Source organism: Chiloscyllium punctatum, chromosome 20 (assembly GCF_047496795.1).
Source record: "Chiloscyllium punctatum isolate Juve2018m chromosome 20, sChiPun1.3, whole genome shotgun sequence".
Taxonomy (NCBI): Eukaryota; Metazoa; Chordata; class Chondrichthyes; order Orectolobiformes; family Hemiscylliidae; genus Chiloscyllium; species Chiloscyllium punctatum.
This window is the reverse complement of record NC_092758.1, coordinates 16,680,642-16,706,303: the sequence shown is the minus strand read 5'-3', so window position 1 is coordinate 16,706,303 and position 25,662 is coordinate 16,680,642. Positions and strand designations below refer to the sequence as shown.

General features: G+C 40.0%; 1 protein-coding gene across 1 annotated transcript in view; it reads right to left on the bottom strand.

Moving 5' to 3' along the window:
- Positions 1-25,662, bottom strand: part of LOC140492310 (uncharacterized) — a 54,186-nt gene that overhangs the window by 19,934 nt on the left and 8,590 nt on the right. The window contains exon 2 of the mRNA XM_072591259.1: positions 4,674-4,779. Within this exon, the coding sequence (XP_072447360.1) occupies positions 4,674-4,734 (61 nt within the window). The 5' untranslated portion in view covers positions 4,735-4,779. The remainder of the gene's footprint in view (positions 1-4,673; positions 4,780-25,662) is intronic.

Below are 25,662 nucleotides of genomic sequence, written 5' to 3'. Positions count from 1 at the left end.
GGGGATAGAAGAAAGGATGGAGTCAGAGAGAAAGGGAGGGGCGGAAGGTTCCAGAGGTGCGTGGGTATCTGAGTAGTTACAGCTTACGTTTCCTAATGCCTGAAAGGAACAGCAAATCCATAGAATCCATAGGCAAAAGCTTTATAAGATTTGAAAAATGATGTAGATCTGGGAGGCAGGGCAGCTCTGAAATAACATGATGTGGTCCTGATGGAGAGAGAGTTTGAGAGTATGTATGTGGCGGCACATGGCACTAAGTATGAATCTCGGAATGTGATGAGAGCACATGTCTGAAGTCCATATGGACAATATCTATTGCTCTGTCATCATCAATGTTCTTTGTCATCTCTTCAAAAAACTCAATCAAGTTAGTGAGACATGATTTCCCAAACACAATGCCTTGATGACTATCCCTAGTCATTCCTTACCTTTTCAAATACATGCAAACCCTCTTCCTCAGAATCCCATCCAACAAGATACCCACCACCGATCTGTAGTTCCCTGGCTGTCTTACAACATTTCTTGGCACCACATAAACCAACCTCCAGTCTTCTGGCATCTCACCTATGGTTGTCGATGATACAAATATCTCAACAAGGGGCTCAGCAATCTCTTCCCTAACTTCCCACAAAGTTCTGGGAAATACCTGATCAGATCCTAGGGATTTATGTATGTTAAGACCTCCAGCACCTCTTCTCCTGTGATATGAGTTCTTTTCAAGGCCTCTCACTTCCCAACAGTCCCTTCACCTGCGAATAGTCTCTGCCAATCTCCATTTGGAAGTTCCTGTCTAATACTGTCAAAATTGGCCTTGTTCCAATTTAGAACTTTAACTTATTGAGCAGTTTGGGGTATTTTTGAATAGTCAGAATAATGATAATAATAAGAATAATGATAAAAAATTCTAAATGGAGGAGCCATCATCTGTGATTTATTAAATAAGTTAAAGAAAGTATTGATTTAAGGAAAAATCATTAAATGTCACAAAGATGAGTGGCAGGTCAGAATATAAAAAACAGCATGATGAAAGATGAAAAGATTAAACAGGAGGAAAACATTACAGCATAAGAGGAAGCTAGCTCAGTGTTTAGAAATGGATATGAAGAGATTCTATAAGTATTTAAAAGGAAGGTTTGAGTAAAGTGAGTGTTGTAGAGTTAATTGTTGATAGTAAGGAATTAGTTTACTTCCTTTTTCACTTTAGAGGATGCAAACAATGTTCTAATAATAGCTGTCAATCAGGAAGTGAAAGGGAGAGAGGAACTTGGCAATATTACAATGACCAAGGATGTGTTATTGAACAAACTGATGGAGTTGTGGGTTGGCAAGTCTTTGAATCCAGATCGACTTCATCCTCAGCTTTTAAAAGAAGGCGCTATTGAGGTCGCCGATGTGTTGGTGTTAATTTCCCCAAATTCCTTCAATTCAGGAAAGTTTCCATGAGATTGGAATGAAACAAATATATCCTCTCCCCTCAAGAAGCAAGCATGACAAAAAAAACAGAAAAACAACTACTCTTTAGTTATGCAAAAGGTGTCACACATTGGAACCTGGGGAATGTGAGACGAGAGAAAATCTGTGCACTCCTCCCATTTCTATTACAAACTCCTATTTTGATAACAATGCAATGAATTTAGAAAATGCTCCATAGAATGAATGTGACACATTAAAACAAGGGGATATCAGGTTTTATCACCAGACCTGTCGTCCAGAGACTCCAAGTCAATTATCTGGAGGAATGTGTTCGAATTCTACCTTAACGGAAGGTGAAATCTGAATTCAATTCAATGATCTGGAATTAAAAGCTAACTGGTCACCATAAAACTATTGGTGTTTATTGTAAAAACCTCAGTGGTTCACTTAGGGATGAAAGTTCTGCAATCCTAACCCAGCCTGGCCCACAAATTGAATCACTGTGGTTAACTATTAAATGGCCTCTGAACCTGCCTAACAAACTATCAACTCATGTCATCCTGCTTTTTTCTATTCTTGATGAAGGGTTTTGCCTGAAACATTGATTTTCCTGCTCCTTGGATGCTGCCAGACCTGCTGTGCTTTTCCAGCACCACTCTGATCTAAACTCTGGTTTCCACCATCTACAGTCCTCACCTTTGGTCTATGTCAGCCTGCTACAGAATCTGAGAAAAGAAATTAAACCAGAAGAATCACCAACCAAGTCACTGGATACAACAATGGCAAATTCAGGGTTCTCAACCCACTATGGCCAACTTTCCTGATATTTGGGGGCTGCCGCATAAATTGGGATACTGTCTCACAGACTTGTTAAACAAAAGCCCAACATAGTTATCCTCAGTGAAATGTACCTTATAGACAATATTCCAGATACCAGCATTCCCACCATTTAGCCACTCTCATTAGAGGTGGTAGCACAGTGATACACAATGTGGAAGGAGTTACCCTCGGAGTCATGATTCTGACCCCATGAAGTCAGATGGTATCAGGTCAATATGGACAATGAAACTCCTATTGATTATTACCTCTCACCCACAACCCTGCTCAGCTGGCCGAGGACACATTGAGGGTTTAAAGACATAGAACATACTCAAGGTGGGAAATTCAATGTCCACTAACTGCTAAGTTGTGCCTGGGGGAAACAACAAAGGGAAGAAACATATTTGACATTGTGCTCACCAATCTGTCTGTAGCAGATACATCAGTCGATGACAAAACAATTAGGAGTAACCATCAAACAGTCCTCATCCTGCCTTCACATTAAGTATAGATAGAAAATAGGAACAAGTGTAGGCTGTTAGGCCTTTTGAGCCTGTCCTGCCATTCCATATAATCTTGGCTGACCATCCAACTCCATGTTCCTGCCATCTCCCCATATACTTTGATCCTTTAACCCTAAGGACTATGTTGAACTCCATTTTGAGCTCATTCAGTGTTTTGTCCTCAACCGCTTTCTGTGAGAGTGAATTCCACAAGCTCACCATTATCTGGAAGAAGAGGTTTCTTTTCATTTCAATCATAGAAGCCCTTCCTTGTATCCCTAGACTGTGACTGTTCTGGATCCCCTAGTCATTGAGACCATCTTGACTGTGCTCTAGTTGTCTTGTCCTGTTAGAACTTTACAGGTTTCATATGAGATCCCCCCACCATTCTTCTAAACTCCTGTTCTAACTGATCCAGTCTCTTTATACGTCAGTCTTGCCATTCCAGGAATTAGTCTGTTGAAACTTTATTGCAATCTGTCCATAGCCAGAACATGTTTCCTCAAATAAGGAGACCAAAACTGTACAAAATGTTCTAGATGTGGTCTTATCGAGGCCCTGTAAAATTGTAGCAGGACATGCCTGCTCCTGGATGCAAATCCTCCCGCTATGAAAGTCAACATGCCATTTGCCTTCTTCGCCATCTTCTGCAGCTGCGTGTTTCCTTTCAGTGATTGGTTTACAGGGACAACAAGGTGTCTTGCACATCATCCTTTCCAAACTTATTTCCATTTAGATAATAACCTGTCTTTTCTCCCAAAGTGGATACCCTCACAATGAAAAATGCTATTGATATTTTCAGTCAAGCTGTTTGAACATGTTATGGCCTACCACAGCAGCTGATGGGATTTCAACTTGAGTCTTTTGGCCCAGATGTAGGGACACTACACTGTGCCACAAGAGTCCTGAAGTCAATTTGTTGCATTGTGTTTAGGGCATTGCTGCTGTGCTGAATGGGATCGATTTTGCCCACATTAAGTAACTCAAGTCTGTACATGCATGAGGCGTTGCAGGATTTTGCAGGAATGAAGTAGAATTATGTTCAGTCACAATCTATAAACCTCCTCACCTCGAAAACCATAGGCAGTAACAGGTATATTGAAAAGTGAGGTACCAACTTGGTAAAGATACAACACAAGTTGCCTTGCATGCCAAATAGCAAAATTAGCATGTGATAGAGCTAAGCAGGTGCACAAACAACAGTTAATGTCTAAGCTCTGCAGGTCGACCACATAATTTAGGACAATTAAATATCTTAACATAATCAATCATTCTGGATTGAGTTATCCATGTCCACAGTTAGAGTTAGCAGTTCTCAGCTCAGATAGCTGCCTGCTCCTCATCTTAATATCTCGCAGTAGTTTAATGTCTGAAACTAAACCAGTGTTTCCCTGTGAAGCAAATCAATCCCCAGCTAACCACAATTTCTATCAGCAATTTGGTGGCTTCTGAGCTCCTACATAGGCACAGCTAACTGAAGGAAACTCAACAGGACATTGACTCCCTGGATGCTAATATTTGTGGAATCGTTTTGCTCTCTTGGATTTTATTTGAAGTAATTTTTAATTACTAACTTCTTTCCTTCCACTTTCAATCCTTTCTTGGATGGAGTTTGCTGTGGGTTATTTTTAATTTGACTACTAAAATGAGGTTTCAGGAGTCACCCCACTTCCTTCTTGTAAAATGGAAAGGAAAAGAAGGAAAGTAAATTTTAAAAACCAATCACTGCTATGGTCAGGAGAGGAGGACAATAAGAATCATTTATTCCACAGCTCCCTCTTCTTTGTTACAAATTTTTGGTACCTGTCAAGTAACCTTACAAACCTGGATTAAAGTATTGAGTTTTTACTTCCCTTCAGGTTAGTAAACAATATCATTAATGAAATACGTAACAGAGTAAAAGTATATGCATGTTCCCAGTGTAAATTTGTCACTTACGTTCTGTGAAAATAGGTGAAAGTAGAAGAACAAAGACACTGAATAGCAAACCAGCTGGCATCTTGCTGCAGAACAATCAGACTCAATTCAGATTCATTTCCTTCCCCTGTAAAAAATACACATGTAGACATTGATACAGACACAGATCAGAAAATCTCTGTCTTAGAACTGACACACCTTTCTTCAACTTGTTTAATTCTTCAGAGAGTAAAGGGCACCAAACTGTGGGAAAACAGCTTGCTGAATGATCACAGAATTATTACAGTGTAGATGGAGGCCATTCGGTCCCTCATGCCTGCCCTGGCTCTTCAGCCGAGCATCCTTTTCTCAGCTCATCATTTTAATTTAGAAATATAAATTGTACAATAAACTTCATTAGCCGTGGACTTCATCTCTTCCTGAGATGAAAGAAATTAAAAGTAATTCATTGTAGTCTGTGAAGGACTGTGCATAATCCATCTCTTAACCCCAGCCTCATTGAATTTCCAACTGAAAATAAGCTAATTGAACTGATAAGAAAAAAAAGAGAAGTGCCATTAATGATTATGGAATGAGTCGCCAAAAAGGAGAAGTTGGAAAAGATTACTTAATAAAACATTTCCTTCACCCATTAACCTGTCTAACCATCAGAGCTGATCAACCTAAGACAACGAAAATCTTTATTTTTTAATGCTTTATATCCATTGGAGGAGCTGAGCTAAAGGTAAGGGTGACTGTCGAGCACACATCAAGGAATATCAATTAACTGTTTTCCATTATAATTGCCTCTTCTCATACATTGTATTTTGTAACTTTTATCTCCCATTTTAGTCTAAGACATTTAACAAAAAATCAGAGATCAAGGATTTGTCACAGAGCTGAGTAGAAAAGAATGAAAAGTTTGAAGAAGTAAAATCTGAGATAGAGCCAAAATTCTACTTGGCAAACCAGAGAAGTCAAAACCAATTAAAAACAAAAAAAAATTACATCAACCCAGCAACAAGCAGAAATGAGGAAAGTCTGTAAAACTGCAGAAATATAAAATTCATTTGCAACAGCTCTCTACATTGTGTTGCGTGAAGAAAATGGAGCAACGTAAGTAAGCACTTGATGACATTGTTTAGTCAATATCACAACTGGTTATTACAGAAATCAACTTGTAAGAGTAAAAGTTTAGAAAGCAGAAGATCATTGACAATTTAATCAGTTACCCAAACCACATCTAAATAATTTATTTTAAAACAATTATAATTTTAGTAAGATTTGCCTACCTTATGGGGAAAAGTAATTCTATTGAAAAAAATGCAGAAACCAATCAATAAAGCTCCCAGTACAGAAATGCCAATGAACTGAGGCTCTCAGTACTGGCAATTTTCTTATGAAACCACAGAAAATGCGAGCTTCCTCTTCCCTTGGAGCTCACAGTTCAGTTACCACGGAGCTAAGTTAATTGCAGCTGAAATGCAAAAAGTGGCTGAAAACAGAGAACATGTGGGAGCTCAAACTGGGAATTTAACAAAGACTAACCCATTTCATAAGAGTAGCAAATTATTTACTTTTGAGAATTTTTTTGTACTTAGTGGAACTTCTCTAAGACATAATGCACAGAAATTGCAGTTTTCTAATAGAAAGTTTGTTAAACTTCAAAGTAAATATTTGGATATTCCAGCTTCTCTATAAAATAAGGACAGAGTAGGTGTTTTTCTCTTTCACAGAAGGAGCGGGAGCAGCGGAGGAAGTGACGGGGACCAGAGGGGTAGCTGGGAAGGAAAGCAGTGAGTATAAATACTCACCCTATGATGCCAATGGCCATTCTGAGTGCGAGCAGCAGCGGAGAAGGAGCGGGAGCAGCAGAGTAAGTGACGAGGACCAGAGGGGCAGCCGGGAAGGAAAGCAGTGACCATATATATCAGCAAGGGGGCTAAACCCGAGACTCTACAACTGTAGTGTGCCCTACCCGCCCTCCTCCTCTAACCTAGTTAATAAGCAGGAAGAGCGGGACCGTCGACCAGGGGACTGCCGGTAATATATCTGGGCGGTGGCTGAACCCGAGACACTACACGTGTTGTGTCTACCAGCCCCCCACCCCACCCCTTCCTCTAATCAAATAAAGGACTCTGGTTTGTTAAGGTAAGGATTTTCTATTTTTTTAATCAGTGATTGGTTAAAAATTTATTTTTTATGGTTTATCTATGAATTGGTTTTTAGCAAAAGACTATAGCAGAGAGGTATCAGAAAGTATTTTAACTCAAATTTATAAAAAGTAATAAAGTAACTAACTAAGCAGAGATGGCTGGGTAGGTGATGTGCTGTAGCTGTATAATGTGGGAGCTGGCTGATCCCATTGTGAATGGCAGTGACCACATCTGCAGCAAGTGTTGGTTGCTGGAAGAACTCCGGCTCAGAGTTGATGATCTGGAATCTGAGCTTCAAACACTGCGGCAACATCCGGGAGGGGGTGAGTTACCTGGACGCTTTGTTTCAGGAGGCAGTCACACCTGGGAGATTAAGTAATTCACATTCAGTTAGTGATCAGGGACATCAGTTAGGTGGACAGGCAGGTAGTACTGAGGAAGTGGGGAGGCTGCAGAAGGATCTAGACAGTTTGGGAGAGTGGTCCAGGAAATTGCTGGTGAAATTCAATGTGAGCAAATGTGAGGTCTTGCATTTTGAAAAAAGAATACAAGCATGGACTACTTTCTAAATGGTGAGAAAATTCAAAAAGTCAAAGTACAAAGGGATCTGGGAGTGCTAGTCAAGGATTCTCTAAAGGTAAACATGCAGGTTGAGTCTGTGATTAAGAAAGCGAATGCAATGTTGTCATTTATCTCAAGAGGGTTGGAATATAAAAGCAGCGATGTGCTACTGAGCCTTTATAAAGCTCTGGTTAGGCCCCATTTGGAGTACTGTGTCCAGTTTTGGCCCCACACCTCAGGAAGGACATACTGGCACTGGAGCGTGTCCAGTGGAGGTTCACACGGATGATCCCTGGAATGGTAGGTCCAACATATGAGGAACGGCTGAGGATCCTGGGATTGTTTAGAAGGTTAAGGGGAGATCTAAAAAAACTTACAAGATAATACATGGCTTGGAAAGGGTGGATGGTAGGAAGTTGTTCCCATTAGGCGAGGAGACTAGGACCCATGGGCATAGCCTTAGAATTAGAGGTGGTCAATTCAGAACAGAAATGCGGAGACATTTCTTCAGCCAGAGAGTGGTGGGCCTGTGGAATTCATTGCCTCGGAATGCAGTGGAGGCCGGGACGCTAAATGTCTTCAAGGCAGAGATTGATAAATTCTTGATGTCACAAGGAATTAAGAGCTACGGGGAGAATGTGGGTAAATGGAGTTGAAATGCCCATCAGCCGTGATTAAACAGCGGAGTGGACTCAATGGGCCGAATGGCCTTACTTCCACTCCTATGTCTTATGGTCTTATGGACTCCTCTTCCCCTTTGTCCAACTATTGCTGACACTATCCCAAATCCCAGGGATATGATCATTAGCTGGTTTGGATGTTTCCATCAAAACTGTTAAACTCTACTTCAGGAACAAGGCTTAGGAGATGTTAGATCCAGAGACTAGAAGGTGGGAGAGAGGAAATCAGGAATAATATAACCAGATTTTGATGTACATAAATCTGAAAGGCACACATTTATAAAATAATCCTCTAAGCAAAAGATTTGCTTTGAGGTTAAACTGTGATGTTCCTTATCCACTTTCATTGGCTTGAATTCCATAAGCATTTGTTTATCATCACAAGCTTTTTTTGGAGAAACTGATCAATTGATTTCCAGTTGTCTACATAAATGACACACAAAGGAATGTAGATTTTTCTGTACAATTTGCTGCAAGTTGAACCACCTTAACAACTGCCTGTTGGATGTTACCATTGGCTTCATAGAGTTGAGAGAAAATGGTGACATTGTGGTGGTGTTACTGAGCTAGTAACCCTGAGACACAGACTAATGTTTTGTGTTGATATGTGTTCAAATCCCATGGAATTAAACTGATGGAATTTTCATTCAGATAATGAAATTGTGAAGCTAAATTGAGCACCAATAATGACGACTATGGAATTTTCCATGCTTGCCTAGAACATTTAGAAGGCCGGGGTGAAGGAACCTAATTGGATGGAATTGCCATGGTTTGCTGGCCCAGATCCTAAAGAAAATTTTAAACATTTGACCAAGGCTTGGCTTTTTTGGGGGGTTTTGCTGTGGGCTGACCTAGAGTCCCTCCATTCAGGAAATGTCCTGAATGAAGTTAGACGACTGTCTTTACTCAAGTGGTGTTCCCTGAGCTCAGTCAGCTTGGCGAGGGTGTCCCCTTCGGTCAGATACACTCTAACCCTTATGCTGCACTTGCCGCAGTTTTTAATGACAATTGAAGTTTAGTTGGGCTTCACCTAGTAGGTGTTTTTGCATGGTCACCTTATTAATTCCACATATGATATTGTTCCTCAGTATTTCATTTCGGGTTAAACCAAAATCATATGCCTCTGCCAGTCATCTTCACCTCATCAAAAATATTGACCCTCTTTCTCAAACTGGCATGTAAAACCAATAGCATCTCAGAATTCGAAGACGCCTCCGGTCATAATATTCCTCAGCTAAATCCATCAACTCTTGAAGAGTTTTAATATCTGCTGTTTCCTGTAAAGTTAGGCTCCTAATATCCAATAAAGCTGTGGGTCCAAAAGCCATCAGGACAATCACTCATTGCTTTTCATCTGCCCTAATGTCATTTGCACAGAAAAAAAACAATGCATTCTTTTCACATAATGAGTCCAGTCTTCAGCAACAGAATTGAACAAGTTAAGCTTCCCAAATAGTGGCATAATGCCATGAAGTCTTCCCCCAACTCAAAGACAACTGTTGCAAGCAAATCTCTTCAGGGCTATGTTTTTCTCTCATTTTTCTCACTGAAGTAAATCCAGCAAGGCTTGTATCCTGTCACAAAGTCAGTGCTTATTTACATGCAAGTAGTACAAGACACTGACACAGCTAGCTTAGAGCTGGCTTCTAGAGTGAACAGAACCGCTGAGACTCCAGCTTATATGTGTCAACCAGGGCTCTCTATTTGGACCAGATTCACAGCCCCAGTCAGGGAACTTATACTTCAATGTCCACCACTGATTGATCCGAAGTGGCATAACTGCTATATTGGGCCTGCAGCAGTTGGTGAGGGAACAAACAACAGGGGAAAAATATCAACCTTATTCTTATCAATCTGCCAACTGCAGGACCATCTGCTCATGACAATATTCATCAAACTGACCACTAAACATTTATTCTAGAGACAAAATCCTGCCTTCACATTGAGAATACATCCCAGTTTGTATTCTATATCACCGTACTAAATGGGGCAGATTTTAAACAGATCCAGCAAATCAAAGTATATGCATCCATAAGCCATGAACAGCAGCAAAACTGAACTTGAGCATAACCTGGAACCTCATGGCCACCCACTTCCCCACTCAACCATTACCATGAAGCAGGGGATTAAAATTGGTTCAGTGGAGAGTGCAGGAGGGCATGCCAGGAGGAGCAACAGGCATAACTAAAAATGAGGTATCAACTTGGTGAAGCTACCAAACAGACTTACTTGCATGCTAAACCGCATAAGCAGCAAGTGACAGTTGCAAGGTACGACATCTAACAGATCAGATTTAAACTCTACTACCCTGCATCATCCAGTCATGAATGGTGTCAGGAGAAAGTGAGGACTGCAGAAGCTGGAGATGAGAGTCGAAGAGTATGGTGCTGGAAAAGCACAGTCAGGCAGCATACAAGGAGCAGGAGTGTTGATGTTTCGGGCATAAGCCCTTCATCAGGAATTGTGGTGGACAACTAAACAACTCACTGAAGGAGGAGATTTCACAAACATACCCATCTTCAATGATGGAAGAGCCCAATATTTCAGTGCAAAAGACAGAGCTGAAGCATTTGCAGTAATCATCAGCCGGACGTGCCAAGTTGATAATCCATCTTAGCCTCCTATAGTGGTCTTCAGCATTACAAATGTCAGTCCTCAGTGAATTCAATTCACTCCACTGCACATCAAGAAAAGGTTGGAGGCAATGGATAATGCAAAGGTTATGGGCCCTGAAAACATTCTGGCAATTGTACTGAAGACTTGTGCTCCAGAACTTGCAGCTCCCTAGCCAAGCTGTTCTAGTACAGATACACAACTGGCCTTAACCTAACAATGTGAAAAAAATGCTCAGCTATATCATGGACACAAAAAGCAGGACAAATCCAACTCACCAATTACTGTCACATCAATCTACTCTCAATCATCAGTAAAATGATGGAAGCTGTCATCAGCATTGCTACCAAGTAGTACCTGCTCAGCAATTACCTGATCAGTGACACACTGTTTGGGCTCAGGCAGTGCCAGTCAAGCTCTTGACCTCACTATAGCCTTGGTTCAAACATGGACAAATGAGCCAAATTCTAGAGGTGAGGTGAGAGTGACAGCCTTTGATGTCAAGGCTGCATTCGAACAAGCATGGTATCAAAGAGCCTTAACTAAATTGGAATTACTGGGAATCAGGGGCAAACCCTCAGCTGGTTGAAGTCATAATGGAACAAAGAAATTTGGTTGTGGTTGCTGGAGGTAAGTTCTCTCAGCTCTGGGATATCTCTGCAGGAGTTCCTCAGAGTAGTGTCGTAGACAAAAATATCTTAACTGCTTCAATGACCTTCCCTCCATCATAATGTCAGAAGTGGGCATATTCACTGATGATTGCATAAAGTTCAGCTCCATTCATGATGTCTCAGATACTGAAGTACATGTTCAAATGAGATAAGATGTGTAAAATAATCAGACTTGGGCTGACAAGTGGCAATTTACATTGCGCCATGAAAATGCTGGGCAATGACCAGCTCCAATAGAAAACAACCTAACCACTGCTCCTTAACATTCAATGGTATTACCATCACTGAGTCCCCCCCTCTACCAAAAATCCTGGAACTTATCATTGACCAAAAATACAATTGGAATCATCGTACAAATATGGTGGCTCCCAAATTTTCTGCTGGGCCACTGCTGTCTAGGTTGTGTCTGCTGAAGCGGTGAGGTGCGTTTTGCATTTTGTGGGGTGAGTTCTTGGTTTTCTTTACTTCTGCTTGGTATTCACCTCAGTTTCGCCTGAGAACTTGTAGTGTCAGTCGAGTTTGTTGTTACCTCGGATTTTGTTGGACTTAGCTTCTTTGTGGCATGGTTGGTTGCGATGTTTCTTGAGGTTCGCTGTCTTTCCTTACTCCATGCTCTCTGCAAACAGTCTTTTTGCACAGCAAATCCAGGCTGATAGTATCACTAGTTGCAGGATCTCTAAAATCTTCACAGCAATCTCGAGACCCGTTGTCTTGTTGATGTTTCCTTATGAACTTGTTTAATTTAAGCAAATTTCCAATGGTTCGTAGAGGTGTTAATGGTTTTGAATGATGGTTATATTAGCCCTTCTTGGCTCCACGCTGTCTCCGTGGGCTGAGATCTTCTGTAAACTGTATGACCTGAGGTGTGAAAAAGGACCAAATCTGGATTCAATTTTTTTCCAGTTCATTGTCTCGGATGCAAAATTTTAATTACAAATGCAGAAATTGATTTGAGTCAATATTGCCCACAGTCATTTCCTTCTGACTGTATTCGGAATATGCCAAAACCCCTCTGCTTTGGTCATTTCCACCATCTGCTTGTGGTTTACTCCTTTTGCAGACCCAATACCTTTTTAAAGGTTTTAAAAGTCCAAACCTCAGTCTAGGTATTTCCAACACTGGGGATTTTTGTGAAGTTTTTCAATCCTTTCTCAGGTCTGTCCTCATTAATCATATTTTTACACCTTATCAGAACTACCTCTCTCCTCTTGATCCATTCTGGATGAGATTTTTTTGCCCAAGTGTTATGAACCCTGAAATACTAGTTTATAACTTTTGTTACCTTTCACACATGTCCCTTTGATGGGGATTTAATCAAAAATATTTTCTCTATCTGTGCTACCTCTGACTTTTACTCAGACATCAAACCTTTTCTAACTTAAACTAATCTGTGTACCAATGACACAGTAAGCTGCTTAAAAACAGCAGCATGTTTGTAAATATAAGAAGTGACAATAATGTAAACTTAACTTCCTACTCTGCTTTCTGTGAACATGCCTCAATGTGATTGTGTGTTAACCCGGTTTGCTGCCCTCAATGGTATTACACAGCTGAAAATGCCCTGCTAGAAGACCAGAATTAAATTGCTTCTGAGCCACTGATCCATCTGGATCTTTTTAAGCAGCTCTTTGGACGGCAGCAGTGAGCATTATTGCTTCACCACTGAGCACAATATCCAACCAATTCATTTGTCTACACCAACACTACTGCATTACTCCAGTCGACAGCATCAAGAATAAGAGCACATGTGGAAAATGGAGCACCTCAAATCTGCCCCAAATTAGTTACTGCATTTGTATGATTCATGGTGTCCAAATCGACCAAAATAGTTAAAGCAATATGGGGTTTCTTTTGAAAGATAGACACAGCTGTGACATGGGATACATGCCATGCTATTCACACAAAGCAAGATCCCACTAACAACAACATGTTAACAAGCAGATCATAAGTATTTAATTAAAATTAACTGAAGGATAAATACTTGTCAGAACATTGCAAGAACTCCCACTATTTTTAATTGAAATAGCAAAAGTGAAAACCTGAGAGCCTAGATGGGATGGGCTGTAGTTTAATTAATAAACTAAAGACAACTTTGTTGCCAGTGCAGTACTCTCTCAGTATTGCTCAAAACCATCAACTGTCAATTAAAAGCAAAATACCTGAAAATCTGAAACAAAGAAAATGTTGGAAAAACTCAGTAGGTCTGGCTGTATCTTGTGGAGCAGGAAACTGAGCAATATTTCATATCCAGTGTGCCCCTTCTTCAGATCTACAGTCAACTCTATCAACTGTCAATGTTGTGATCAAGCCTCTGAACCATGACTTGATCCCACAAATGACAATCATAGACAAAGGTGTTCTTATTTTACATTGTGTTAAACTTGAATAAATACATTAACAATGTTGTAATCATTCATTTGTTCTGTAAATCATTCCTTCACTAGATTTTAGATATAAAAGGTTAATGCTGTAGAAGTTAAAGTCTCATTAAGGAAAAAAAATGAGGTCCCCATTTTAAGACAAACCTCGATCATCCGAACAAGATGGGCAGGCACTATTTCATTTGGCTAATTGATTATTCGGTTAATTGGTTTCCTTTGGGGCTTGGAGTTTTCTGTGAAATCTGCTCCCTGTTCAGGAGACTACGCAGCAGCACACCGTGCATGAGCCCCGCCCCCTCCACCCCCACTCCGCCCCCAGGGCAGCCGGACTGTACTCCAACAGTAAGACTGCTGCTGCCTTTGTGGGATAAGTCTCCAAACAGTGTACACACACACACACACACACAACTTTTTGACAAGTTCCACCTCTGCCCTACACAAGACAATATTGAAGAGATTATCTGGAGAATGGGGCGGTTTAGGGTTTACCCCTGTGTGAAGTGTAGAGACAGAGAAAGACAGAGAGACAGAGACAGAGAGTCGTCACTTACAGGCAGTGTGTGGACTGTCCAGGATTGTTCTCGGCAGCATTTCAGTGAGCCGAGTTCATTTTTAATCATTCTACCTGTAAACAAAATACCTGATCAGGGATGAAACACCGCTTTGACATAACGTTTGTTTCGGGACATTCAGATCCCCTTCGGATAATCCAATATTCAGATAATTGATATTCGGATAAGCGAGGTTCCTCTTTATTGGGAAGGATATACCAGCATTGGAAGGATTACAGCGTCAGTTCACAAGAATTCTATCAGGGGTTACATTTTGAGGAGAGATTATACAAATTATGAGTATGACCTCAGAATTTCAGATGTTAAGTGGTGATATCATCGAGGTCTCCATTATATGAAATGGGAAAAGACATAGTGGATAAACTACTACCATTTGTTGGGGAATTTAAGAAATAGGCAAAGTTAGGGCCAGAATGTTCCAGAGAAATGTTAGGAAGCTGTGGAAATGTTTGTAACTCTCTTCCACAAATAGCACCTCATGATGGATGAATTCTTAATTTCAAATCTGAGAGAAATAAATTTTCATTAAGCAAGTAAGGAATGTTGGAATATGGACCAGAGGCAGGTATATAGAGTTAAGTCACACATTAATCATGATGTCATTGTATGGTAGAACAGGCTTCAGGGGCTGAATGGCCTACACCAGTTCCTATGTTCCTGTGTTGACAAGATTATTATACGCTTCAGTCTTTCCTTCAACATTTATTAATTTCAGAAATCCAAGTTTAAACTGTTGACATTCAGCCGTCAATTTATTAAAGATTTTCATTCATAAATTTTGAACATCAATGATTGTTCCATCAGATGCATTACAATCTCCATCTCATATTAGGAGTTAGTCTGTTTCCACTGATGCAATACAGATGGACAGCAGATAGGTGTGCAAACATACTCAATCTGCATACAAGCACTCAATATAAAGATACACAATGTATACACAAGACATTGGAGCATAGGAGGTGGAGAGGTGACCTTGTAGAGGGTTGTAAGATCATGACAGGTATAGATAGGGTTAATGGTAGGTGTCTGTTCCCATTATAGGGGATTTCAAGACAAGGGGGCACATTTTTAATATGAGAAGAGAGAGATTTAGAAAAGACATGAGAGTTTTTTTCTTACAGAGGGTGGCTCACATATGGAATGAACTTCTTGAGGACATGGTGGATGTGGGCACATCTACAATGTTTAAAAAGACATGAATAGGAAAGGTTTGGAGGGGTATTATTGTGGTTGATAGCACCTTTTAGAAATGACCAGGAAACGCAGAGAGTTCCTCAAGATGATAAGCCTTTATTTGCAAACAAAAGTTGTGGCCATCAGAGCAGACAACCCTGAGAGCCCACGAACAGTAAGAGTACTCTAATGTTTATGTTGTTCTAAAAGGCACATGCTAGTCCTGTTACATTAGCATAACCAATCACAATGAGCCTATATTATATCCCCTTAACCAATCAGACTCTGCTACAATTGTCTTCTGGATTGCTGAAGACCATCATGTTGTGCCATGGTCATCTTCCTTCACCTTTTGTCACCTGACAGGTGCAATTTCACAAGGCTGACTCGAGCACGCAACCCAGATCTTATACTTACGCAAAATCCCAACATGTATTATCTTGTATTATATACTCATATTTACACTATATTCCCCCTTTGAGACCTATTGATCTCACACAAAGAAAGAACACAGTGAGGCTAGACCTTTAGAACCCAATTCATGTATCTGCAGGCCAGAAAATGAGCAGAAAAAGAATAGAAGTTCAGTTTTCAAAGAGTTCTTCCTCCATCCCAGGAGCATCCGAGCCAAAATCCCATCCCCCATTGTCTAGAATGGGAAAAACGACCCAAAAAAACCCAACAGACTAAGTTAAAGAAAAAAAAGAAACAAAAATAAAATTTGAAAAGTCGCATCCCCGTATGCCATCTGCACTTCAGTGGACAGTGGGTCATAATAATAGAGCGTTGGAACCTTTTCTGCAATGGGAGGTGACTCAGAACAGACCGACATGTCGAGGAGTTGCTTTGCAGCAATGCGCACTGAAAAAAGACAACGAGAGGTCAAGCACAGCATAGCACAAAGGCAAGCACAAGCAACACAATAGCAGTGACGATTCAAATCCTGGCAAACTAAACCCCCCCAACCTCCCAAGATGCTGTCTAACCAGTGAAAGAACTGATGATCAGACTCCGCATTTTCCTTCAGCTCTCTTCTCAGATTTCTCAGCTTAGCCATTGCGTTAGTAAATGACCCCTCTGGACTAGTGTTATTAGGTATGAAGGTACAGCAACATTCCCCAGACATTACACAAACATCACCTTTCTCAGCCAACAGCCAGTCCAAGGCCAGCCTATTTTGCCATGCGATTTTGCTGGGTGCATACAAATGCTTACCTAAGGCTGAGACGGTATCATCTGTGTAATTGACAAACCTCTGTTGGTTTTAGTAAATATATTAATCCATTCAACATTTTTGCTAACACCAATGGTAGGGATAAGTGCTTCCCAGCCCACAGCAATCTCGTTTCTGGCCTTGAATTCATTAGGGATGCCCCTTGGCTGCTCTGTACTGTCAATGCGATCGCAGAGTCAGGGACATAATCTCTCCTATGACATGCAGTATCCGCTGAAGTGGTGTGTCAAACTGAGCTTTCAGGGATATAACAATTTCCTGTAGTAGCATCGCTCAGGTGCAGGTGTCTCTCCACACCAGGGGATGTGTTGGCCTCAATCCCCCTTTCATGCCACATAACCACCAGGTACCTGCCAGCAGGATAAGCTGGGCATCTAATTTACAATCCGGGGTGGTGCACCTGCAAACAGGCACTGTGCTGGGTGTGACATTCCATGTCCAGGTGCACTTTCCCACCAAGTGGCGAACTAGGATGTCACCACACTGCGTAAAACACTCAAAGCCCAAATGGTGATGGAGGACAAGGGCCTGTATTGGTAACGTGTGGTTGTCTTTGAAGGTAGACCAAGAAGTATTGCAATTACATTTTCAGATGAGTTCACTTCGATCATATTAGGGAGATGCCTGGTACAACAAACACCAATATGGGCAATAGGGCATGTTGCTCGTACAGTTGAGGTAACATTGGTTGTTTAGGAGGCAGCACTTTCTTCTGCAAGATATAATCGTATTGGGGCATTGCCTATAACATTGACCTCTGTTCATTTGTTAACCATTTCACAACCATTCCAGCACCTGAGTCTTCAGAGGGTGTTGCTTTCACCCATCTACTGAATCTAACAATCACCATCAACATATATCTTTTCCCTCTCACCATCTTTATCATGTCCACATAGTCAATCACCAAATATTTAAACGGTCCTTTGGGCACTGGTATGTGACCTATAGGGACCAATATTCCCTTTCCAACATTATTCTGAGTGTATACCTTACATTGTGACAGGATGCAATCTGCTGTCTTATTCCCAGTCTCAAAGGTGTAGCACTGTGGTCTGCCTCTCCCACTTCACGGGTCCCTTTGGGAAAGGGTTGCTCAGCAATGGTCACTGAGCAGGTATTTGAGATAGGTTCCGCTCCCAGTGGGTATTCTGGTCCCAATCAACCCTCACAGGGCTGGCACACAGCATTTGGGATTGAGAGGGTGCTGGACACATTTGGCTTTACCTGTAACTTGCATCGTGGTTCAGTCTGGTTCTGGCAACCCCAATAGAAAACCACCGCTCACCTCATTTGCAATTGAAAAATCCTGGACTAGTTCATATTGTTTGTCCGGATCATGTCAGCGACACCAGAAGGAAAACATAGCAAAAGCATAGGGTTAAACAAAGGTGAGTCAGTTTTTCGATTATTTTTCAATTGTCGGCTAGAGACCAAATCAGTTAGAAAGATGGCCACTTGTTTCAGTCTTAAAACACAAGCCATTCGCATTCAGGCTATCCCAGAATTTTGCTGCGTTTACATTCTTTGGACATATTGAGCAAATTGGGCCGGTTTCTTCTTGCGGTCGGGGGCATGCTTCATTAACATTACTCTGATTCCTGGTTGACGATGGCTTAGGCCGCTCATCCCTACAAGATCAGCTATGAAGACTGGATGCTTCATTTTCAAAATAAGAGAAGGTTTGTAATAATGGGTTGTGCTGGGGACAATCAGGAGATGTTCGGGGCTCAATGGGCATCCTGGAATAAAATCTACATCCCTCATCCCTATCAGCATCATCCCCATCCTCAAATAGGTTTGATATGCCTGATATAGGCTCGGGATTCCAAGTTAAATGCAAGTTCTTTTTTACAGCATTGTTGCTTTAACCCTTTTTATATTACCCAGTCTTAGTGGCCTTACATGGTTTCTCCTGTTCCTTTTGTTCTTCATCTACTCATTCAGTCAGCTTTTAACTTTTCCCAGCTTTTGGGTGTTCTATTTGCTGTACATACTTCTATCCCCCTATCACATGCATAATTCCTTCAACTGGCCAGTAAGCTTTCAGCTTTGTCCTTCCATTCTTTAATTAATAATTAATCAATGCATCCATGATTCAAAGTAACCATGAGGCAATGACACAGATAAAGATCACTGACAATGTGTTAAGGTATAAAACCAATCAATCTGCCAATTAATACTGATTTTGTGATTCAGGGCTAATACAATTAGTTATTAAAAAAAACTAATATAATCATTATTTGTAATTCAGAAGTGGAAACTAAACAAGTGACTAAGACATTTTAAAAGTCATCAATATAAAGTGGAAATTCATTTATTCAAATATCGATTATAAATTTTAAAATGTACACAGTTTCCAACTCTGAAAGCCATTGTAATTACCTGGTTCTAGTCTCTTAATTTAAATCCCAGATTAGGTACATTATGTGGTTCTGACCAGTCATTGCTCATTTACAATGTTAAGGGCTGTGAAATGACTGCAGCTGGATTAAAAGGTCTTATCTATTCACATGGTAACAAAATATTCCTAATGTACAAATAATGGCCATATCCAAAGATACATATTACCAATACGATATTAAGTTTTGTTACATGATTTTCACAACATAATGTTCAACCAAAACTGCAGTTCTCAGTAAGGGAGGGAAATTGATATAGTAAAAACAAACTAAAACTGGCACTCTATAATCACCAATGAGATGCAGCAGTGTTAAGTGGAAACAAAAGAATCCAAAACAAAATAAAAGAAATTCATTCTGCCAGTATAATTTTCTGAAAATAATATTGTTCGCTTGGGAAATTTTCTATCTTTGCACTTGCAGTTCTAATTTTTTAAAAATTAAATTCTATAAAGTTCATGCAATCCCTCCACTCAATGGGCAAATGTTAAAGTCTGAGGTGATTTTCCTCAATGTTAGATTTAGATTATTATTTTTAAAAAATTGAGCAGATACCTGCTGAGGCCAGGATTTGCAGTGCTACTGCTTTTACCGCCTTTAGTCAAATCTTTGATTAGTCCAATGAGGTAAAAGGCGTGAAATTCATCTTTGCCAGTAGCATGAAATTTTGGGGAATTTGAGAGCAGGTTTATACTGGTGTCAAATTGTAATGTTGTCTTCCTCCATATTAAATGGATTTGAATTTAAATAAAATTGGCTGTCATGTAAACATAAAATATGATGAGTTATAAATTGACAGTAGAGCAGTCATGGCCTGTAAGAAGAATGGGTGGGTTAATATTCCATTAATGTTACCTTTTTTTATTGCAAAATTTCAGTCTCTCTCTCACACACACACAAACACACACACACGAACATTTTCCAACTTTCTTCCTATATCAGTTTATAGCTTTTGTTTAATCCTTGCTTGGAAGGGTAACGAGGCATTCACATTTCAGAACAGTCAAAGTTAGGGAGCTTAGCCTCAAATCTTGGCTGTGATACATAGCTGCTTAACCAAGTGTGCAAAATCTAAATACCTCTCAGCCATTCCAACTGCAATTTTAACAATATTTTCAAAACAAGTTGTTCGTGCCTCTGCATTAGTCACGACCTAACTTCAGGAGCCCTGTCATCAATAATAGCAATGCCTTTCAAATTTCCCATAGCCAACAATCGTCCTGTGTTTTCTTTTTAAAGGTTCTAATCCACTTCCCTCCACCCTCGTATATACTGCGCAATGCATTTCTCAGCCCCTCCAGATCCGGGGTTCCCCAGGGAACATATTGTGACTGTTCTCCCCCACCCCCTGCCCCATTTACTAGCAAAGGCATCATTCGTTTTGAATGTGGGGTCTCTTTCTCCCTGCTATCATCCTCATCTAGGGAGTCCCCTTTCAGATCCTGACCCTATCTCCAACTCATCCCATCCATCCTGTGCTGGCCCCCTTCAGACACTCCTCTCATCACACTGTTCTAAAACCTTTTGCCCCTTCAAAGGGTCATGTTCCCCCTGACCCCTATCAATACTCTGTTTATAATTTAGAAACTCCTTGTAATGTATCTATTCACATAATGACTGCAGTAATCCGAGTTCCAACCCAAATTCTCCCTGTGTTTTAGTTTTTTCCACTGCTTCCCGTAACAATTCTCTCTCATGCTGCCTTTCCTTTGATTAACCCCTTCATTTCCTCCTTCTCTGGCTCATTTTAGCGTTATCATTCTCATCCTCAACCCAATCAGTCAATCTCTCCTCCTATTTTCACTATTCCCTTAAATCAAAGGACATTGCTTTCTGTTTTCTGTGTTCCAGTAAGGTGTCAGTTCATCTAGCTCCTGCAGGTCAGGAAACAAAAGAGACTCGTGGTCCTGACCGTCAGTATTCTCAGACTGCTTTTGTTGCTCTTTGGCGGCTTGCCTGGCAATTACAGGTACCTGGTATGCTCTTATCAATTTCTCTCCCTCTTGTCTGAAAAGTTTTAAATTTTCTATCTCCTGTTCCCTTTTCCATTCCTTTTATTAGAATCATCTTTTGGTTTGTGATTTTTAATTAATCCTTCCACTTCATCACACATATTTATATTTAAAGGTACCTGATTTTGGCCACTTAGTTAATAAGTTCTTAGTTCATTTTCCCCCATTTCTCTGAGATCCTCATGATGTAATTTTTTTCTAACCCAATATTTCAACCGCAGTTCCTTTATTCATCTTGGCATATATTTCAGTCCAGCTAATCTATTGCCTCTGTTCTCAGAGTTCACTCCTCTTTGCCTTACAAGTCCAATAGCGCCTCATCAATTATTATGAGTATTCCTTAATTCTACAGTTTGTAATCATCCCTTATCGATCTGTCAGTCCCTAAAACTTCTTTAGTTTCAACTAATTAATAGAGACAATATATCCTCGTTCGTTCTGCCTATGCAGACCCTTACTGTTCTAGGGCAGTATCTGCAGAACTTACTAATAACTGATGGTTCTTTACAAAACCTTAAAAGAAAATTATCTTAAATTCCCAAAGAGCAAATTAAAAATCAAAACACTCCTGGATCTTGAGCTCCAAAGAACAAGATACAAACATTCAATCACCAACAGGCAAATGTGCATTCAAACCAGATCACAAAGTGTTAAACTCAGAGTGTCTCTCTCTCTCTTGTACACATACACAGACCATACTGCAAGCAGCTGGGAAATCAGCACTGAATCAGAGTTACACTCTCGCTCTTGCTCACATGCACACACACAAACTTTTCTGCAAGCAGCTAGGAAATCAACACTGAGTCAGGAGTTCCTCTCTCTCTCTCTCTCTCTCTCTCTCTCTCTCAGGCCGACCTGCCCCTGCAGACCCACATGGCAGCAAGGCAGTATCCACAGGAACTTACTAACACCATGTGGAATTTCATATCAGACAGACAATTTCTACTTTCTATTCCTACTTACCCCACCGCACAGTATTCTTAACCGATCCTCTTAGTTCTCCTCAAATTTTAACTTATTACCAGAGTCTTTGGCTCTTTGGATCGGAGAGACCTTTCAGCAGCTATTCTGCACTTCTGTGTCCCTAAAGATCTCCCTCACTCAACAGAATTTAATCTGAATTATCAGCAAAATGCTTATCTTGTTTTGTGGGTGGCCAGCCCTTATTCTGTCAGGCTTGAGAGGGTCCGCAATGGACCAGGATGCACCCATGGGCTGCATCCTTTGTGTATGTCACTTTCCGACCCTGCTTGCAGCACCAATTCCATTGTGGTTGATCGCACCTGTTTGGAAAGACCAGGAGATGCAGAGAATTCCTCAAGATAAACCTTTATTTGCAAACAAATGCTGCAGCCATCAGAGCAGACAACCCTGAAAGTACTCTAATGTTTATATTAATGTTGTTCTAAAAGCCATGCCCTATCCCTGTTACATTATCATAACCAGTTACACTAAGCCTAGATTATCACCCCTAAACCAGACTCTCCCACAATTGTCTTCTGGCTTGCTGCAGACTATCGTGTTGTGCCGTGGCCATCTTTCTTCATCTTTTGTCTCCTGACAGGCCACAGTCACGCAAGGCTGGTTCAAGCACACAACCCAAACCTTACAGTTATGCAAAATCCCAACATGTATTACTTTATAGTTATAAATTCATATTTAACATAGTATGAGCCAAGAGCATGCAGGTGGGACTAGTTTAATTTTGGATTATGTTCAGCATGGACTGGTTGGACCGAAGGGTCTGTTTTTGTGCTGTATAACTATGGTACATACACAATATATAAAGACAGACCACATACACATGCACACATGACACCACACACAAGATATATATACACAATGCCCATTATACATGTATGCACAGGATATATCATTCCAACAACATATGCATACACTTCACAACACACCTCAAACAAACAGCCATGAAATTTTTAAACTGTGTTTCTTAAAATTAATTATAAACTGGATCCAAATAATTTAGTTACTGACCTTGAGAATTCTCCTGAAAAGCAGGTCAGGCATGCACTGACAGTGTGAAAACAAAGGGGAAGGTCTGTGATAGGACAGAGGGGGCAGCAGTGATTCAATGCCAACATGAAATACTCACTCATTCCATTCTGAACCAATGGAGTCAGACAGATCTTCAGGTCAGAAAAAGGACTATCAGCCCATTGAGTCTGCACTAGTCAAAACAACTACATAAACTATTCTAATCCCATTTATCAGAGAATCATAGAATCCCAACAGTGTGGAAACAGGCCCTTCAGTCCAACAAGTCCACACTGAACCTCTGAAGAGCAGCCCATCCAGACTTATTTTCTTACTCTAATACTCTATACTTACCCCTGACTAATGCACCTAACCTCACTATGGAAGACAATTCTTTTGGTTTCCATTCTGTCCATTTTCTCTTCATAACTGAAACTTGCCAGCCCAGGTAACATCCTGGTAAAGCTCTTTTGAACCCTATTCAGTACAATCAAATCCCTATTACAATGTGGTTTCCAGAACTGTTTATAATACTGTAGTTGTGGCATAACTAGCCTTGCATACAGTTCTAGCACAACCTCCCTGTTCTTAAATTCTACACCACAGTGACCGAAGTAAGAATGCCATATGCCGTCTTAATAATTTTATCCATCTGTCCTTCTAACTTAAGGATCTATTTTACGTGCATACCAAGATCCATCTGATCCTTGATGCTTCTTAGGGTCCTACCATTCATCTTCTATTCCTTTAACTTGTTTGACCTTTCCTTCTCATCAGCACCTCGCAATACAATCAGCAAACAATCCATTTTGGGAGGATCTCTCAAAAAATCAGCCCCCAAAACTGTTGTCATTTCAACTTTATTTTGCAAAATTAATTTTCCAAGCTTTTCATCATAGTGATTTATTTTAAAGATTATTTTATTCTTCTTTTCATTACTGTTGGTGATATGGTAAACAGATTCTCACAGAAGAGCATGGAGATAACTTTTTCTTGAGATTTCACTATCGCTTTGCGTCAATGACTCTCAAAGATTCAGAGGACATGGTGCCTTCATTTGAGTTGATCATTGAGCATTAAAATTCTGTTGAAAATTCTCAAGGTGAATGCTAAAACAGAACTATTCTATTCAACTCACCTGCAAAGAGAGTCCAGCTGACATCACTCACAGTTACAAATCCATATTGCAACTTTTCTAAGTTTTATACATGGCTGTATCACTGGCTCACAATGTCATTTGTTTTAGCAAGGTTGAAACACAAGTACAAAATCAGACACATTTGTGATTAACCAGGAAACAAATTTGTTAAGCAAAAGAAATGAAGGTAAAGTAGAATATACTAATCAACTTACAGAAATCAATGATATTAAAATTGATACAGATCACAAATCCTACATCACAACCATCAGTCCCTAGACCATATAAAATGGTCACAGCAGAATGCAGATCAGGAATTCTGACCAACATCCATTTCAATTACCATTCAACACAATTTCATATAATCACCTTGAAAGTTAGCACTTTGAAAGTTAAATCAGAAATACGGAGATTGGAACAACTGGTGTGTACACTTTACAACATAAATGAATCCAGCAACAGAAAACTATCACAAAATATGTTCCCTAAAATACTAACATGAAAGGGTTCAAGTTTGGATCAATTTTGTTTCACAAGAGTAAAAAATCTCACTGAGCACAGGAGCATCTGTGCCGCATCATTCATACCACGATTACAAATCAGAATCAGAGTTCAGGATCTGTAATCCAACAGCTTCTTCATATCTTCTTGCCTCGGACAGATTCCTGCTGTTTGATTTCTAACAAGAGGCAAAGAATTACTTTAAATTAATCCTTCAAGGGTAAACATTGAAAAAGAGAAAACTGTAGACAGGAATTGTACAGAATACACAAAGGAACAGAATTTAACTCAAGTACCACTGATTCATTGTGAATCATTTCAAGCTAATTTTTCCTGTTTCTGGGGAGATAAGTTCTTAAAGGTTGACAGGAAATTTAGAAATTTTCCAATAGGGTGGCTCACAAATGAGAATTTTAAATTACAAAAAATGTTTTTTTAAAATGAAAAGCAAGGGTCATATCAGACATGTGGCCAAAAAAATGATTGCAAATGTAAATTCCATGTCTGTTGTTATGGACCAGAGCAGACCCCCACAAAATATTTTAAGAAGGGAGACTAGACACAAGCTTTTTCTAATTTCAAAGGAAGATATAATGTGTTGTGTTGCAGATGCAATTTGATGGTTAGACTACTCAATATTAAGTGAAACACAATTTGTTTGGAGACTGTATTTGAAATACAACAAAAGAAAAAAGAACTTGAAATAACTTAATGTGTCTAACATTCTGTTAACTATTACTAATTAATGCTTCCAATATAGTAATATTCTATAAACACACCTGTTGGCAAAAAGGCAAATTCAGAAAAATAGATTTGTCTCATAGGTAAGCTGGCAGCAAAGAGCAACCCTAGTTTCTAGCTATAACCAAGAGAGGGAAAAGATGGCTTCTTCAAAACCCTGGCATCTTTTGCCTAAAGCTAAATGTAAGAAACTAAAAAAAGTTAGTA